The sequence below is a fragment of the Sesamum indicum genome, linkage group LG11 (genome assembly GCF_026168435.1).
Source record: "Sesamum indicum cultivar Baizhima isolate 11 linkage group LG11, ASM2616843v1, whole genome shotgun sequence".
In the NCBI taxonomy this organism is placed as follows: Eukaryota; Viridiplantae; Streptophyta; class Magnoliopsida; order Lamiales; family Pedaliaceae; genus Sesamum; species Sesamum indicum.
The window spans coordinates 12,500,343-12,519,428 of NC_142667.1; the positions used below are offsets into that span (position 1 = coordinate 12,500,343).

A 19,086-nucleotide genomic window follows, 5' to 3' on the forward strand; every position below is an offset into this window, starting at 1 on the left:
TAATTAATAATTAATATTAAAAAAGATGAAATCCCACACATAAACAAGATTTAAATTCATAATGTCGTAATCACGTGACATCAACTTGACTACTATTTAAGTGTTTGACTCCCAATTCAATTATAATCTTGGTACACTCGTATTTTGACTGACCTCCGGCCCTGGGTACTGCCGAAACTGCAGCTTAAAATTTCACCCCACCACACCTGGAAGAATCCAAATACTACCTACTATTTTCCCTTATCAAGAGCGAAGTGCTGTGAAGCCGCTCATTCAATAGAAGCTCAATACTCAACTGCTCATTCCTAAATTTCATTATAAACCAAGAAATTGAAGCCATCCGAAGATGCCCACACTGAATTTGTTCACAAATGTCCCAGTTGATGCCGTGGTTGCTTCTGATATTCTCAAAGATGCTACCAAAGCCGTCGCCAAAATAATCGGCAAACCAGAATCGGTAACAACCGCCTCGCACCCCCGTTTTCTTATACCTGCATGATTTTTGTTCGCGTTGATGTATGTATATATATATATATATATTCTATACCTTGAAATAGGATCACTGTTTTTTTCTTTGTGTTGGATTGATGATTATTACTAGATTTCAGGTTTGAGGTCTTTAACTGATCATGTGTGTTGGTGTATGCATTTATGTTTGATAATATTCCCATGATAAAAAACATCTGCTTTGAGTTTGATCGAGCTGTTCTATTTGTTTTCTTTTCTATTATTCTGTAAGTTTCATGTAGTCATCATCAAATATCTTTCTGGGCCTGAGTTTTCTTGGTCTTGAATTTTATATATGTCATGTTTGGTCATTGGCCCATGAACTGGCTTTACTTGTTACCGAAACCAAGAATATATGGTGTTTTAGTTCAATAATATCTCCATTTTTATCACGTGTCTTGCGTTGTTAAACATGTGTGTGTTAATGCAATTTGTTGCTTGTTTCTGCAGTATGTAATGGTACTGGTTAATGGAGGGGTGCCAATTTCATTTGGTGGGACTGAAGAGCCAGCGGCTTATGGTGAGTTGATCTCCATTGGGGGTCTTGGTCCAAGTGTCAATGCCAAACTTAGTGCAACCATTGCCGAGATTCTGCAAACCAAGATGTCTATTGAGAGCTCCCGGTTCTACATCAAGTTTTATGATGTTCAGGTATACTATTATTTTGTACCATCGGGAATATATTATCCTGCTTCTTGTTTTGGCTAGAAGAGAGACACTGAGAAAATTTTAGCATTTGCTCCTGACATGAACTTGGAATATGGTGTGAGATACCTGCTCTCTCAAACACAATTTTTCGAACATATAGCATAATTTATATGCCTTTCAGGGACCTTCGAATTCTTTAGCTAGGTAGAACCTGTTGCTTGGTTTTGATATTAATTATGAATTGCTGAATTACTTTTGCATCGAATACAGTTGGGTTACTATACTGTGGTTTACAAAACTGTGCATTTCTCTTATGATTCTATCTTCTGTATATCTGCTTGAAATCTGATCAGTATCTCTGACAATGCAGTTTAAAGTTCATAACAGCAAGTTTATTAACTCTGTTTCTTTGCCCAGCGCCCATTCTTTGGGTTCAACGGCTCAACTTTTTGACTGGAGTGAACTCACTGGGCACTTATGGTGGTTTGAGAATTGAACCTTTATACATTAATTGGAGAAGACGAGTTGGATTGTAGTTTCTATCCCCTCTCAGAGATAGACATGTTCCTCTAGTAAATTTGGTCATATTTGTTCGATCTTAAGTGTCAAGTTCACTTTTTATTTGTTCCGCACCTTGTAGAATTGATGTCTTAGAGTTCTTTTCTGTACTTTGTTTTATTCAATGATGAACAGAACCATTGCACTAAATTGGATTGCTCATTTAGTATTTACTCAGCGATTGAGTTTATATTTGATGTTGCTTTTTTATTGCATTAAGTCTTGAGTCCTTCTTAGTTATTCATATATATGCAGACTGGTTATGACTATATATTGTGAAAGAAACACTATGTATAATCATCCACAGCGCGCCTGGACTGCATGTTGTCTGGTTTGTGGCTGGGAAGTCTGCTCAAGACCCACCGATCTTGTTTTTTCCTTCTTTTTGGATGGATACAGTTTCACTGATTAGCATATTTGAGGAAGGGTTGTGCTCAAAGAACGTCAACAAGTATGGATTGAAGAACGAGGACCTTCAGCAAATTTTCATCCATGTTTTTAAATTGATTATGAAGGCCAAATTTTCATCCATGTTTTTAAATTGATTATGAAGGTTTTTGTTGCTTTTTCGCATCAAACATAGTCCTCTAATGTTGCCAATGGTTTACAAAACTATGTATATTCTCTTATGACCCTCTCTTTCTATGCATCTGCTCCAAATCCTGAAGATATCTCTGGCAATGTAGTCTAAGGTTCTTAACAGCTAGCTTATTAACTGTATTTTTGTGTGTTCTTTTTCCTGCTCTCATTTGTGGGTTTCAATGGCTCAACTTTTTGACTGGAGTGAAATCAATGTGGGATTGAGGCTTTTTCCTCAATTATATGAGAACAAGTTGTAAATTCAACTCTAAAAGTTGAGAAACTACAGATAATAATTTGTCAATTCTTAATTTCAAAATAATTGTCCCATACACAAACTGTATTTCAAATTTTACTTTGATTATTAAACTATAAACATTACATATCTACTCCATAAATTGCTCATATCAACACCAGTATAATTTTTTATTCGCGGAAAAAGGCGTCCTCAGCAAGCTTTCAAGTTTCCGTATTCTCACCTATATTTAACCACTCATTGTTTAAATTTTGCAAGCAGCAAAAACCCCTCTCCGCGCCCTCCGGAACTTATCGTCCGCCACCGCCGCCCGCCGCTGAAGTGGTTAAAGATGTCTGAGACAAAGTTCAGTGTGATGGTGAGCCTATTCAATTGGATGCAGAAGAGCAAGTCCTCCTCCGTTAAGCGCTCCAAATTCCGCAAGTTTCTCGACACATTCTGCCGCCCCAACAACGGCGAAGACTACTTCTCCGCCATCCGCTTGATCCTGCCTGGCCTGGACCGCGAGCGAGGATCCTACGGACTCCGCGAGCATGTACTGGCCACGTGCCTGATTGACGCCATCGGCATGTCTCGTGACTCCCCCGACTCTCAGCGCCTTCTCAACTGGCGCAAGGGCGGCCCTAGGTCGGGTGCTTTCGCCGGGAATTTCTCTCTCATCGCCGCAGAGGTGGTCTTTGTTTTTCAATTATTTTTTTCTTCCTGTTTTGTTCTTTTTTATTGCAGGCGTTTTTGTGTATTTTTCTGTGTTTGTCCGAGAAAATTGCTCGAGTTTGAATGAACTCTAATTATAAAGCATTTAAATTTTTGCGGGATTGAAGTGGATTTTTGTATTTGAGTTATTAGTACTTTGCCTCAACGATTCACTTTCTTTTGGTATTCTGTTGTAGCTGTATTAGTGTGTATTACTCACGCCTTGGACTCTCTTTTTGATCGTTAATTTAGTCTTCATTGTGTCGGCAAGTTTATATAATAGGTACAGATTTTGAGCATAATGTTCTATATAAGGGTGTTACATGGTAATACTGTTACTATGTGCTCCAGCTAATGGTTAAAATCTTAATTTTTCAGTTAATCGAATGCAAACCTTACCTAGAACTTCGTATAGGAACTATTAACAAAATATTGTGTGGGTTTACTTTCCATTTGGTTTCTATTCTCGTTGTTTCTGAAGTTCCTGAATTAAATCTTCATTTGAAGCACATAAACTTCTATTTTGGTTATTCTTTTCTCTTCCACGAGAAATTTAGCTTTGCCCTTGCATTTCCATCTCCATATCTCTCTTATTTACTTCTGTATATTTGAGGGGATGGGTAAAATCTTCATCTACATTTTTATAGTTGTCAAGGATGCTAATTATTTTTAATATTTCATCTTTCTTTTTCTTTTTTCAGAAAAGGAAAAAAGTTACCCTCCTATTTCACACGGGCTGAATCAGCTATTTTTTTACTACTTTGACTATATATGTTTTGGATAAGTTGTCAGGGTTTTTAATTTGAGGTCACAATAGTAGTTTTATTGAGATGACAAGTAAATGATGTTTATAGGTTCACGACTAAACTTTTCACTAGCCTAAATCTTCTTTACACTACTCTGTTAATATTCCCTTACTATTTTCATTATTTTGGTATTAAGATGAGTAACTTACATTTTTTATGGACTTTGTTCATCCATATACTGGTTGTTGGCAATTTAAGTTTTGATTTATTAATGGGATTATAAGATGATCTCTTAGTTCTTGCATATATTAACAGGTTCTACAACAGAGGCAGGGCATGACTTCAGGAGGCCTGACTATAAAAGAACTGAATGAATTGCTTGATCGGTTGGCCTCCAGTGAGAATAGGTAAAAGGGCATGCTAAGCAAATAGAGTTTTCTAATCTTCCTTATTTTTCTGTGAAGGAGCAATATTAGCTACTTCCCCTTTTTCTCTATGTGTTTGTCGGGCTTTTGTGTTCCTTTTAGTATCTTGCGTTGTTTTTTCCATTGCCACACAACATTATGCTTTTATGAACATAGCTATTTCAGTCTTCTTTTTCATGAATTACTGTCGACAACTTCTATAACATAGCTCAATGGATAGTCTCACTTAAAGATCTTTACATTATGAATTAATAGCTGGAGTCGGGGTCCTTGATACAGGTCGGACAAGACTTCCATTCTTTCTGATCTCATCAGGAAAACAAATGCTCAAGAAATGAAGTGGATTATTATGATAATTCTCAAAGGTGGTGTTCAATAACCTCATTTAGTTTCTTTATTTGTCATCTCCATCTACTTTCCTGTTTAAATCTTGTAACTTAATATTTTCTGTTTTCTGCAACTCTTCTCAACTTCAGATCTTAAGTTGGGAATAAGTGAAAGGAGCATATTTCATGAATTTCACCCCGATGCTGAGGACTTGTTCAATGTAACCTGTGATCTAAAACTAGTTTGTGAAAAATTGCGAGATCGTAGTCAGCGGCATAAGCGCCAGGTTTGCTTCAGATCTCTGGATTAAGCACCTTAGTTCGTGGAACTTATTTTACCAATAAGCTATAAAACTCATGTTCGTGATGGAGGTACGAAAAAGCCTTCATGAGATAAGTTAATATTGTCCAGGTTCGTGGCTTTCTGATTTTTTGTTGTTCTCTCTAGGCTGTGCATGATTGATTATGTATTCTTGCTTGTTTCTTGGGATAACTTTACCAAATATCACAAAGGTCTTATGCTAGACATTAGAGTCTTATAAGAAGTTCTCTAACTTTGTTGGCTGGTGTCAAGTGCTTTATAGTCATTTTGTTTGCCCGTTTGTTTCTTGTTTCTTCTATGCGGAAAATCTGTTACAATTTGAAATTATGCAACTGTCTAACATAGGACCTTGTTAAAGTGTTAATCTGTGTTTGGTTAATCAGTCAAAACAGTAATTGCACATCTCTGTAAATTGGAACTCTTGTGGTGAAGTGCGGATGTATTTGCATCATTGTAGGGTTGCATCTGGGTGACTATTCTTATTGACTTTGAATTGAACCATTGAGCCAGGGTAGATATTCCTCATCTATATAGGTCGATCAATATAAAAAAGGCATTTTAATATGTTATTTTACTTTTTATTGAAGTTGATGAAAGAGGATTGTGGTTAATCTTATATGAAATCAACCCTCCATAAGCATAGGTAACAAATGTAACTCGAAAAGTGGGGGCCTGGTGGAGTTTCTATTACTTAGGTTCTCATGCCGGATATTTCTTGGTAACTAAAGTTTGTTAATTGTTGATTAATTTCTGATTTATTGTTAACGTTCAATACCACGTGATTCCCTCCTGCAACCATCAAGGCGCACTCTATATTCTAATTGAGGATTCACAATGTTTATGATTTACTAACCTTGGTTCAACTCAATAGCTTTTCTGAACTTCTAATCCTTTCATTTCCAGCATAAGTTTGAGTGGTAAGAAATAATGCTGTTTAATTCTGCAGGACATTGAAGTCGGCAGACCTGTTCGCCCGCAACTAGCTTTGAGGGTCAGCAATGCAGCTGCTGCATGGAAAAAGGTCCATGTGCAGTTTGAATTTAAGTGAAATTCTTGGAAATGATTTTTTGTTACTGGTATCATCAAGTGCAGCTTTACAGGAATATAATTTTGTCACATTTGTTTCTAAGTTTCTCTTGTTGTTGAATTTCCTGGCGTAAATTGTTCTATATATTCTTTTCCAAACCAAACAGCTTCATGGAAAGGAAGTCGTTGTTGAGTGCAAATTTGATGGTGATCGCATCCAAATCCATAAGAATGGAGCAGATATAAATTTTTTCTCGAGGTATTTATTATCCTTGACTCACCTCTTCCTCCCTATCTCTTAAATATTAATTGCTAATTTATCTGCTTTATACATTCTATGCAACTATGGACTAATTTTATTTAACTGATATTCTAATCCTTTTCGTTATACCTTAGTATCAAATTTGGAAATTGTCGAGTTTTGTATTTCAATCCAGTTCAGTCTATATTTGGTGCTAGACTGTTTTCTTCTACTTGATACTAGTGAACTAATAAGTTCCAGTAGCCTGATTGTTCAGGGGCACTCTTACTCTTGCTTTGATCAACAAAGAAGCATTGTTAAGTAAAAAGGTGAGGGTTACAAGCAAAAACATACATGATGAGACTGGGCTTGTAGGAAAAGGAAAGGGTTTAGAATCGCAATCCAACAATTTCTCTAGTTCCATTTTCCAAACTGTTGTGTGGCAACATATGCACTCGGTAGTCTAAATATCAATTTGCACCTAGATAAGTTTAGAAGCACTGTTGCATGCCTTAATTCGATTACTGTTTTTCTTACATGGACAGGAATTTTCTTGATCATCCAGAGTATGAACATGGCATGTCAGATGTTATAAGAAGGAATATCCTGATTGATAGGTAAATATTTCAAGATCTTGGCACTTAGATCCTATAATTTCATGCAATTGTTTAGCTATCATCTCTTGTCTTATCTATATTACATTTGTTTATGTCCAGACTAGGAATCAGTTATCTACTTTTGTAATTGTCTTGGTAAAGACATTGAAGTGTGAATGAGATGTAAAAGAACTATTTCTTAAAATCCCAGTGGCATTTACAGGATAATTTATTGTTTTCTTGATTGAAAAGGACATGAAATTTATTAAAAAACCATTTCGTATCCTGAAAAGCAGTTCAAAGTTTCTCTTCGATTAATTTGATGAAAAATGCATAATAAATTAAATTGAGTTGCTCAATCAATTTTGTTTGTGCCACACGGGAGAAAGCCTGTTGAACTGTATGACCCAATCAGAGTCTTATCTTATGTGGCCACAAACTACTGAACTTTCTTTGCCCTTTTTCAGTACATGATTCAGCATTGCGCACCTGCCCTCTAGTCTTAAGTATACACTGTGCTCTTCCTCGGGAATCTTTTTACATGCAATCCTGTGTGTCCCATTAGCCTCATCTGAAACTTAAAATATCAGTTTGATGCTATTAAAAGTGGGCCATGTGCTTCCTGCACATGCTTTCTTTCCTTTGCATGCTGATTGATAATTTTAGACAGTGTGACTATAGACCATCTTTGTTGCAGGTGTATTCTTGATGGTGAAATGTTGGTTTGGGATGCTTCAGCAAATCGATTTGCAGAGTTTGGTTCAAATCAAGAAATAGGTTCTGGCTAATTTTGTTTACTTCATGCTATTTGCTGTCATTTATTGTAGTTGTCTAGAGTTTTCATGTTTCATATCCCTTGACATAGCCAAGGCCGCAAAGGAGGGGCTTGATAGTGATCGACAGGTATCTTTGTTTATGGTTTATGTAAATGACTGTTGTAAAGCTGAAAATACTTTTCCTTTATTTTAACCTTAACTTCCTTCTTGCAGTTGTGCTGTATCCTTACGGTTTAAGAATGCAGATTTTGGTCCATATTTTACATGCAGTAGCAGAGAGAATACAGTTTGCAGGCTTCGTTTCCTATCTCAATTAAGTTTTCCTTAATGAGACCTGTGGCCAGATGTTGCATTTGACATTCTTTATGCTGGAGATACAAGTGTTATTCACCGAAGCTTGAAGGAGAGGCATCAACTTCTTCAAAAAGTTGTCAAACCAGTAGCAGGTCGTTTGGAGATTTTGGTTCCTAATGGTGGTCTCAATGCACATCGTCCTGCTGGTATAAGAAACTACTTTTTTGCTGTTTGATTAATATAATTTGTTTAAAGTATCAGTTACTAACTTTTCTGAAAGAAACATGAAGGAAAAACTTTTTTATGTTTTACAATAATATTACCATGAAAATGCTATTGTCAACTTTACCATGGTTAGAGTTAGAAACTTCTTGACGTTTTCGTTAGTAGTTTGGTAAAAGGATTGCTTGTCTTTTTTTTTTTCTTTTTTGGTTATGCTGTAGCATATTGCTGTTTCATTGCACTATCACACAGGGGAACCATGTTGGTCGCTAATTGTTCACGATATTGATGGTGTTGAGAGATTTTTCAAAGAAACCATTGACAACAGGTCAGCAATTTTTCTCATGTTTCATGGTTCAGTCTTGTTCTCCTCTTTAAGTTATTTTGTTGGTGGTGTATGCATGAATTTATACACATCCACATACATTTTGTTTGTTCACGAACTGATGCACTACATAGTTATCTGACTTAACTTCCTCTTTTCCATATGGTTTCTTATGCATAAATCGCTTTCTGACATATGTTAGAGATGAAGGAATTGTTTTGAAAGATCTTAACTCCAAATGGGAACCTAGTGATCGAAGTGGAAAGTGGCTAAAGTTAAAGCCTGAGTACATTCGAGCAGGCTCAGATTTGGATGTTCTAATCATAGGTCTGAAACTACCCCTCTTTTCTTTTTTAAGAGAGAGAGTTTTGCATCATATTCCTATATTTAACTATTGTTTGCAGGGGGCTACTACGGTTCTGGACGCCGTGGAGGTGAGGTAAGGATACTGCTTTAGTTTTTGGTTGCGTCTTTCATCTTGTTCGCTAAAGAAACCTTTTTCCCTGCCTCCATGCTTGAAGGTAGCACAATTTCTTGTGGGCCTTGCAGAGCGTCCAGCCTCAAACACATATCCCAGACGGTTAGTCTTCTTTAATCATTGGTCTGGAAGTATGTTCAAGTATCAAATTGAAGTTCTGATGTGCCAGACATGTGTTACAATTTTTCAATAAAATACTTTTGGGACCCGTTTGATTCGGATGATGGGATTATGAAAGATATGAGTGCATCCCACTTTGTGGTTAGAAAAATAATCACTATACCATGGCTTGGTATGCCTGCCTTTCACGAGCTCCTATCGCATGAACCGAACAAGGAATTGTGCATGACAGTGGATTCAATTCTGCATAATCCCACGAACTGCACGTGGCCTAGAAATACTTGGTTCTTCATCTTGGTTGTTATTTTTCCATCTATTAAGAAGAGTTTGACTTTCCTGGTTAGTATTTGCCTTTGCATTCAATCCCTTGATCAATATTTTCTTTCCATGTATGTTTCTTATAGTTATAAAAGGTGTCAAGTTTTGCTCTTTCTGAGGCACTTCAGATCTTATATGTTTCCTTTCTTTCTTCCTTCTCTTCTACATGGGGTTTCCTGTCAATTTTTTTTTGTCTCCCTTAAAAATTGAATCTCGTGATATATAGTAGTACCAGACTAACTAGTTTGGCTGCCCGCAAGATGAGGTTTTGGACAAAGATGACTATATTATTTCGCTTGCTGCAATTCTTATTAGAATGGGTACTCTCTTTCTGCTGGCTTTTCTCTAGGCCTCTGCCAATTGTAACTTTTTCATATTTCCCTTCCTATATTGTTTTAGTATGGAAGGATGTGCTCTAGCTTGGTTAGGCAGTTCATGCTTTTATTTTATACTGATCCTTGGATGGACTTTCCTTCCCTGAGTTCGCTCACAAATGTATAAGCATTTTAATGACCTAATGCCTATGCTATTGCAACTCCATAAGCACTTTCCAGTTTCTAAGATGTTTGGTTTTGTTGAGATTCTGATGTCTGTGCATTGCAGATTTGTTTCGTTTTGCAGAGTGGGTACAGGACTCTCTGATGAGGAGCTTAATGCTGTTGTCACCAAATTGAAGCCTTATTTCAGGTAGCTTTTGATCAATAATTTCTGAGTTGGGAATTGTGGTGAAAAAACTTTTGTCTGCATTGTTATGATGCCTGCACGAAGATAATTGGGTTTCGTCTTCGTATTAAGCTCATTAGTTAACATTTAAAATAGTTGGTTATTTTAATGTGGAACTCAATTCTTATGATATCAATGAATTCAGCTGTCGCAATCTATGTGTGTTTCTGTGGCATACAACCAAGTTATGTTCTTGAACTTTTCATTGATTTTTTATCCACTCGGATTTCTGTATTATATTTAATATTTAATTAAAACTTGGGTAATTCCAACTTCAGGAAATACGAATATCCAAAGAAGCCACCTCCAAGCTTCTATCAAGTTACAAATAACTCAAAGGAGAGACCAGATGTTTGGGTTGAAAGCCCAGAAAAGTGAGCAGAAGTTTTCATGATGAGTGGGGCTCTTATTTCTGTGTTTCTTACTCTTAACTCTTGCATGTGCAGATCAATTATAGTTTCCATCACCAGTGATATTCGAACAATCAGATCCGAGGTATTGTCCAGAGTAGAACTCCTTCCTTTTTCCGGTGCAATGCATATAACCCTGAGCATGTCCACTGAAACTAAACTGCTAAGACCCTGATTGGTTCCAAGTTTCTCTTGTTTCCTTTATAGTTATTATTCTCTCGCTTCTGCAGCTTTATTGGGCTCCAAGTTCCTTGTTTCTTTGATATCTTATCTTGCCTACAACTTTGCACAACAGTATGCTAGTATTTTGCCATACTTGGTAATGTCTAATGATTTAATTAAGTTTGTCTTGGCACCACAATTTCTATCATTCAAGGTATTTGCTGCTCCATATAGTTTGAGATTTCCACGGATTGATCGTGTCAGATACGACAAACCTTGGCATGAATGCCTTGATGTACAGTGTGAGTGGATGAAATCATTTTACTGCCTTATGGTCTTCAATAGATTATAAGAAGCTCGTTTAGGTTTCTTATGTTCTTTAGGGTTCACTATATAGTCTAATTAGTGTTACAAAGTCTCTAGTCAAATAGATTTCCATGTGTAATGTTCTTTTTACCTGTTGCAGCATTTGTTGAATTGGTACATTCAAGCAACGGCACAACGCAGAGGGTGATGGATAATGCAGTTATGCTGGAAGATAAACCAAAACGTGCAAAGTCATCTAGAGGAGGGAAGAAGAATGTTTCAGTAGTTCCTTCCCACTTTATTCAGACTGATGTTTCTGAAGTTAAGGGTGAAACATCAATATTTTCAAACATGATTTTCTGTATCCTATTATGGCAGTTCTAGAGTGCGATGCGTCTTGATTATTGCATACAATGTGGTTTCATTTATCACAGCAAAAGTGATGCATCAAGAACCTTCTTATGCTATATTTTCAGGATGTTTCTGGATGGAAATAAGGCCAATGACACAATCACTACTATTTCCTTTCTAATTCCAAGAAGTGAACTGACTATTGTGGTTGTTTGGTAGACTCATATATTGGAAGACTCAATCTTGTGGAGTTTGTTTATTATCATGTCTTGAATGTTACAAATGAACAGCTATGCTTGATTTTGGGTTTATGTTGGTCTCCATAATGTGCTTATTTGCTAGTTGATCTTCCTTGACATTCATAGACTTTGTAAATTTACCATCATCCCATTCTCTTGATTCCTTGCATAAAATGGTGGTTGAGAATGGTGGCACTTTCTCTATGAATCTAAACAATTCAGTTACTCACTGTATTGCCTCTGAGAGTAAAGGTCAGTTAGTTCTTGTTTCTATCTGTATCTCTCATGCAACAAAAGCTTAAATACAAGTACATATGGCAGAAGGAATGAGTTTTGAAATTATACAGGGATCAAGTTTCAGGCTGCAAAGCACCAAGGAGATGTTATTCATTCCTCTTGGCTCTTCGACTGTTGCTCGCAGAAGAAGCTTCTTCCTTTACAGCCAAAGTCAGTCATAGCACTTCATCCCCCTTGGATGACTACCTTCATATATTAATTCTACTAATCCATTCTTTTGTCCTACTTGAAGGCACTTCCTTTTTCTCTCCAATGCGTCAAAGAACAAGCTAGAAGAAGAAATTGATGAATTCTCTGACTCCTACTATTTGGATCTGAATGTGACAGACCTTAAACAGGTAAAGTGACTAAAGATCATGTCACAGTCCCTCCAAATTAACCTGTATAAGAAGGTTAGCTGTTGACTGCTTGAGTTTTAAGGGAAGGCAGAAAGCAGAAATCCAGTGCACGGAATATGCCTTGATCATGCCAATTTTTTATTTTCATTTCTTCTGGGTTTGTTTGTTTTCAGATCTTATGCAACATTGGTAAAGCTGAAGATTCGAAAGCAATAGAGTATTACAAGAAAAAATTCTGTCCGAGGGAGGAATGGATTCGATTTCATGGTTGTTGCATTTACTTCTTCCATCTAAGGTAATGTGTCTGATGATTGTTCATTTGGTATGGGGCCAAGTTCCTCTTGGTAGGATTTGAGACATTAAGACTTTGAGATTTGATATTTCTTTTTATCTGTATTTAGAAAAAATACGAGCTGGGAAGTTCCACTGGAACTTGCAATGAGAAGAATGAAGATTGGAATTTGCAATGGTGGTGGAAGTGTTGCAGAGACTCTTTCTCATGCTACTCATTTAGTGATTGTCTCTAGTCCACAGACTGATATGGACTTTGGTACGATATTGAATAGGTGAGCAATAATTTCTCGGGCAATAGTTGTTTGCATTCTTTTTTTGGTATGTGTAATCTGGTCTGCACTTATATCATATCTAATTTCAAGAAGATTTTCCTGCGCATGCAATTACATTTTATTTTAGCCACCTCCAGCATGGACCTTATATTTACATTTTATTGCATTTATTGGTTCGTGCATGTAGAGGATTTTGATAAGGTAAGTTTCCAGCTGGAAAATATGCCTAACATCCAGTCTAGATTGCATGGAATGGAAATTCTAGTTCTCGAACATCATCAAATGTTGGCAACTGTATGCTATGATTCGTTAAGTGGAATATTGCTGCTTTTTCTTCCCCTTACTGTATTGATGATTAAGATTTTTGGTTCTTGATAGTGTTTGTATACAGTTCCTTTGAACCTGATAATATTCACATTTAAAGAGAAGTATTCCAAGATCATTTCTTTATAGCATGGTGATTTTATCACGCGTCAACTCAAAGTGGAATCATTATAGACTTTTCTTGGATTATATCCCCAACTCTGACACTACTGTTGATTGTTAAACCATCATATTTTATGCTGACATAAGATTGTTACTTTTTTTTCTTTCATAGTTTCTCAAAAGAGGAGAAGCGTCACTTGCGGAGTACAAGATTGCAAATTGTCGAGTCCCGGTGGTTGGATGACTGTTTTGACAAGGACCAGAAGTTGTCAGAGGAGAGTTATAGTTTGAGAGCCCAGGGTTTTCTGGAGTCTTTAGCTGGAGACAGGTAAGTGCTCTCGTATCATAATTAGAATCTCAGTAAGTGGTGGTTAAGAATTCTGTGGAAACAAGAGGATTTTTGGAACCCATCACAAATGGACCTAAGGGAAAGTCCATTTATAAAAGTGTTATATGTTGGTGGCCTGGGTAGATAAATCTTTAGAAGTCTGGTTTGCAAAGTTACTATTTGGTACTTGTGAATTCTTCCTTCCTGCACTTCTACTGGATGGTCATTGAAGTGCATTTCTAACAAAAAACACGGCAGCATGTACAAGCCCCTTTTATAATGCCATATTAAAACTTATAAGGTTCATCAAGTAGATGGACTTATCACTTGAGAAGTGGAACCAGACATTTTCAGAGAATATCTTTTATACACTTTTTGTGGGTTTATTGTTGCTAGGTCTGAGGGTAATGGAAAATGAGAGAGAGGTTCTGTGGGTTAAGCATGTGATTAATTGTAGACAGTTTGTCCATGTTGGGTGAATATGTTCATAACTATTACTTGCACCTTTGGCACTAAGGATTCTTACAGCATGGTTTGGCTATCTTAGACAGGCTGAAAATATCTGGAATTTGGACAGGGTAATTATTGCTTCTCACCTTCTAACTCCAGTGAGGGTGTTGTTCCTTAAAAGACATTCTCTTTGTGTGAAATTGCTCGCACCAAATCAACTGCTTCGCTCAATCTCTCCTTTCACAACCTACAAATGTCTTTAATACGTGTCTCTGCTGTTCAGTAATGAAGATGATCTTACTAGAGAAGAATATCGGAGCTTGGAAATAGGATCGAAGGATGTATCATCTTCTTATGGTGTGAGAAACAGCAATGCTACATCAGACAAGCCAAGAATTGTCAGCTTGCCTAATAGGGATGGAAAAAGAAAAAGGGGAAGACCCAGTGGGATGAGCACCAGAAAAGGAAAATCAGTTGTCAACCGAAGAACAAGGCCACGAGCTGGAAAGAATCCTGCTAAGATCGATGAAAATGAATCAGATAATGGTGCTTCTTCGGATGACAAGGAAGAACTTGAAGTTGGCGGCAAAAGTGATGTGGGCTCTGAGATGTTAAAAAGTAAAGGAAGATCAAGTTTTAATCAACCCAAGAGAACAGCAAGGGCTCAGATTAGAAACAAGCCAGCGAAGATCGGTGGAAATGAATCAGATAAAGACCCCTCTTCTGAAGAGCAGAGTATGGAACAAGATTTTGAAGTCAAGCGAGCAAATAATGGGCCTTCTGACACTGCAAACTTACATGTTCCCGAATTTCAAAAGAAAGAGGCTGAAAAAGACTCCACATCAGAAAAAGGCAAAGAAGCTGAACTGGGGGTTGAGGAACGTTATAAACCTGGAATAAGGGTTGATGAAACAAATGAAGTTGGATCTGGATACGGTGGCAGCACCTGTTACAATGACCGACTAGAAGACACTGTTGATCCAGTTCAAGCTATGTTACTCGACATGGTACCCATTCTTGCTACAAAGAAAGTTGAAAGTGCGATCCCCGTTTCTGATGAAGTTAAAACGCGACATCCTGATCCGGCCCCTGAAGAGGAGAAAATACCTTTAGATGATGAAACGAAACCGGTCAAGAAAAGAAAAGTAAGCTACAAGGATGTCGCTAATGAACTGCTCAAGGATTGGTGAAACCACGATAAATAAGTTCTCTGTAAATTAATACAATCATATCCATTAAATTGTTTGTATATTTTTGCCGCACAATGTCCCATAAGGTTTCAAAATAACTATCTGCTGGATACATCGACCTTGTTGCTCTAAATTCTCATATTGCAGTCTTATATAACACAGAGACTTGAGAAGATCATCCATGCCCGTTCTTGTTTCTGTTTTGCTTTATTATTGGTGGGCTGATCGGTTTTCCTCTTATTACCAGTCCACTACTGACACGTACTCATAACCTCGTTGAGATCCAGAGTCTGTTGCTTAATGAAGGCCAAGAATGTGCTAGAGTAAGAACTTCTATAAGATACTGTGATCATTCGAATGCCACTACTTCTTGTAATGTTTAATCATTCCGCTGCTGTAACGGTTGCAATATCGATGAACTAAAGTACAGGAGGGATTAGTACTTGTCCGTTTGCCTGGATTGATTCCGTTCCTGTTCCCAAACAGTGGCGCATCTTCTCAATTGAATTTTAGTAGTGATATCTTGGAATTCAAAAGGCAGAGGTATCTACGTTTGACTACTGCTATCACAGCTGCATTAATCAATCACATGTTGATGATAAGTTTGGTGAATGACGTTGGCCTCTGAATGATTTCTTGTAGCTATAGAGCTTAATTTTTATTCCAATTTCCTGTTTGGTCAGTAATAATTAACTGAACACTGTAGGAATGGTGGCTGTATTTTAGTATGGAAAATGGACGTAAGTCTGTCTTAGTCGAATAACAATCACAAAATTGATGAGTGAAAGCAACCCCAACTCAAACGTACGTCTGTGATGAGTCAGCTTTGCCTGAGGCAGAAGCCTCTCTCAACCACCCGATTATAATAAGTCTTTTGATAGTAAATCCTAATTATTAATGAAGAGTAAGCAGATGTGAGAAATTCTAAACACCACTCCTTTTATTTGGGAAATTCTTCCTCAGACAGGCTACATTCTACATTGTACAAGCTAACCACTGTAGAAAAGAGAGACATAAATCACCCAAAAACCACCAAGAAAAAGGAAAACACCATACAGTGCAATAGGGTGAAAACTGAACACAGGAAGGTGAAATTTCAGGAGAAAATTTTCATTTTTGCTTATGTTGTTTTTGATTTAGATGCTCATAGGGCTGTCGGGATCACTTAGAGCAGCTATGGCAGCCTCTATCTTTAGCCTTAAATCTTCCTTTTCCTCCTCATCAGCCTAAACACACAAAAACACAACATATCATTGCTACTAAAATAGCTAAAGAAAAAGAAACAAGTTGAATAAAGACAACCAAACTGCCAAATCCGTATTTTAGTTGAGGCAACAATGATTATCTTTGCTTACAATTCTCAGAACAGGCAATGAAGTGGTTGCAGTTAGCTGTGAAATTAAATCTTTCTAGAATATATTATCTTCACTACAATTATGGAAGTTGGAATCCTGAGTGGACCACAGAAATCCATATATTGGATTTTATGAATCAGCTCTGCATCATACTTCATACCAGTTTTTGATAAATATTATTATCTGACTTGTTTTCTTTAATGTTACAGTAAGTTATGCATCCAACTTTACTTTCAGATCTGAGTTGCTAAGTGTTAATTGTTAAATCATTTTTAGTAGTTAATACGAAAACTTCAAATAATGATAGAGTTGTTTATTTTAAGAAATAAGACAAAGAATCATTTGTTAACTTTAATGTTTTTTGTTGTCATATAGTGATTGAAGAAAAAGTAAAAGGCAAAATCATACAATGGAGCCCCCAATTTTGAAAAAAAGACAAAGGATGGAACAATTCTCATCAACTATTCATCACCATATTATCATTAGCAGCACTGTTGTGCGTTGAAATTGTGATCACTTCACCACATGTTAATTAAAATACTATAAACCAAATTATTGTGCAATTATCAGATTATCTACGCTGTTGTACATTAAATACTGTATTTTACTTGGTCGGTAGTGCAAGATATGTTACCTTATATACATTTTTTTAAATATTTTATTATAAATAATTTTTGTTGGCCCAGACCCAGTTTATATATATTTAATTGACGCAGTTAGTCTGCCACAAACTGCTTTTTCAATAATTATTTTTCTTTCAGGCAAAACTTTTCCCATTTTGTCCATTTCAGGAAATCTTTTCTGTTGTATTTTTTTAGTCTTTAGATCTTCAGAGTCATTGAAAAACCAGCTTCCGGGGACACGTGGAGACGGTTGGGGCCCACGATGTAAATCGAAATTTAAATTATTAAAACAAATTAAAAATATTTCTTAGTTTAAGATTTATGGATAATTTATCTTATTTACGTGGGTTTAATTCTTAAAAAACTATGTGAAGTCAACAAATTGATTATTCCTAACAATGTCATTGAGTTACTCTGATATCATCATTTATTAGATCTGAATCTGATCTGTCCAAAATTTTCAATCAGTGTTGAGAAATGTAACAAAGAAAAAAGAAATTATACATACATATATATATATATATAGAGAGAGAGAGAGAGAGGAGAGAGAAAATAACCTCAAGGAAAACAGTCTTCAAAAGCCTTCCAGAGAAAGCAGTGATATTGGCAGTAATGACTTTGAGCTTCAAAGATTCAAAGATCTCACATAACTTCACCATTGTGTCTGTTCTTTTACTACATGTCAAGCTAACCACTATTGTCTTCTCCCCCATGTTGGATACCCTCAACTGCACACATTTAAACACAACTTTTTCATTAGGGTTATACCCAAAACACCCCCCAGTTCCCACCCACCTTCTTTTGTTTTTTTCAGTTAAGGAAATCCCCCCATAATTAGTACAGTACAGTACAGTACCTCAAGAACTTCAATGGGTGATGACATTAATCTTGGGGCACTGTAGTCATACTCATTCTCCATTCTTGTCCTCTTTGGCTTTGAGCAAAATGTAGTGATCTCTTGTTCATACTCAAAGTTTGTTGCTCTCCCTGACTCCAACTCTGATATTTCTGCTTGAATTCTCCTCTCTTCATCATGCAGTGCTTGGATGTACTCTATTGCATCTCTGATTATTGATGCTTTGTCCATCTATAATCATCATTATCATCATCATCGTCGTCATCATTCTTTTTTCTCAAATTTTTCAAGTTTAATATTTAATAATTCTCGATACGATGATTCCCAGCTGCTCATAGCGGTACTAATTCATAATACTGTTAGATCAGAATATAATGACATTATTAATTGAAATAATGTATGCTGGATATCATGAATTTGATTGGTGCCCAGATAAGTAGAATCGGATGGAAAACTCCATTGAGGATAGTCAATGCCATGGGGCAATGATGATGCAGCAGATGCCACTTAGAATGGCTATATTTTAAGAACAATTGGTGGGAGTGATAATAATGAAATGTTTGAATGATGGGGCTGATAAAATACCTTAGTAATGTTGGGGACCACTGCTCTTAGTGCATACAGCCTCTCATTCAGCTTCTTCCTTCTGTTCCTCTCCGAGACTATGTTCTTTGAGGCAAGTGATGACTGTGTTCCTTCGGGTGAGCTCGAGTCATAATATGCAGATATGTGCTCATCGAAATAACTGCGGCCGTCAGAACCCATCACATCAATCCACCTTAAACATCAGATACCATCAAACACGAAATAGAAAATAGAAGATGTGAGTACCTGTCAAGTTCTTCCGTTTGCAAGAACATCCCGGTTTCCCAATAGTTCTTGTAATCGTCGAAATCTTCCATATTTAATTTGGGTTGAGATGAGAATTGAGAAATGAAAGGGGAGAGTGTTGATGCTTTTCTTGAGAGTAGAGAGAATATGGTGCTTGGTTAATCATGTACATGTATGTT

At 36.7% G+C, this 19,086-nt stretch overlaps 3 protein-coding genes across 3 annotated transcripts; 2 read left to right on the forward strand and 1 right to left on the reverse strand.

Annotated features, from left to right (window-relative positions):
• The first annotated feature begins 156 nt into the window (after positions 1-156).
• Positions 157-1,903, forward strand: LOC105173900 (Tautomerase/MIF superfamily protein). Its single transcript, XM_011095807.3, has 3 exons — positions 157-457; positions 958-1,158; positions 1,573-1,903. The coding sequence occupies exons 1-3, from the start codon at positions 347-349 to the stop codon at positions 1,606-1,608; spliced, it is 348 nt and encodes a 115-aa protein (XP_011094109.1). The 5' UTR covers positions 157-346; the 3' UTR covers positions 1,609-1,903.
• Positions 1,904-2,608: 705 nt separating this feature from the next.
• Positions 2,609-15,420, forward strand: ATLIG4 (DNA ligase IV). The gene is made up of 27 exons (XM_020697744.2): positions 2,609-3,218; positions 4,303-4,394; positions 4,692-4,777; positions 4,889-5,025; positions 6,007-6,081; positions 6,254-6,345; positions 6,873-6,944; positions 7,621-7,700; positions 7,789-7,826; positions 7,913-7,919; positions 8,044-8,199; positions 8,468-8,543; positions 8,743-8,867; positions 8,945-8,979; positions 9,062-9,120; positions 10,060-10,143; positions 10,458-10,553; positions 10,626-10,674; positions 10,966-11,053; positions 11,218-11,418; positions 11,774-11,899; positions 11,995-12,094; positions 12,177-12,282; positions 12,456-12,577; positions 12,684-12,848; positions 13,447-13,602; positions 14,336-15,420. The coding sequence occupies exons 1-27, from the start codon at positions 2,880-2,882 to the stop codon at positions 15,240-15,242; spliced, it is 3,669 nt and encodes a 1,222-aa protein (XP_020553403.1). The 5' UTR covers positions 2,609-2,879; the 3' UTR covers positions 15,243-15,420.
• Positions 15,421-16,155: 735 nt separating this feature from the next.
• Positions 16,156-19,086, reverse strand: LOC105173901 (basic helix-loop-helix (bHLH) DNA-binding superfamily protein). Its single transcript, XM_011095808.3, has 5 exons — positions 18,908-19,086; positions 18,662-18,821; positions 18,077-18,307; positions 17,778-17,948; positions 16,156-16,468 (listed from the first exon to the last, which is right to left on the reverse strand). Exons 1-5 carry the CDS (start codon positions 18,976-18,978, stop codon positions 16,379-16,381), a joined length of 723 nt encoding a protein of 240 aa, XP_011094110.1. The 5' UTR covers positions 18,979-19,086; the 3' UTR covers positions 16,156-16,378.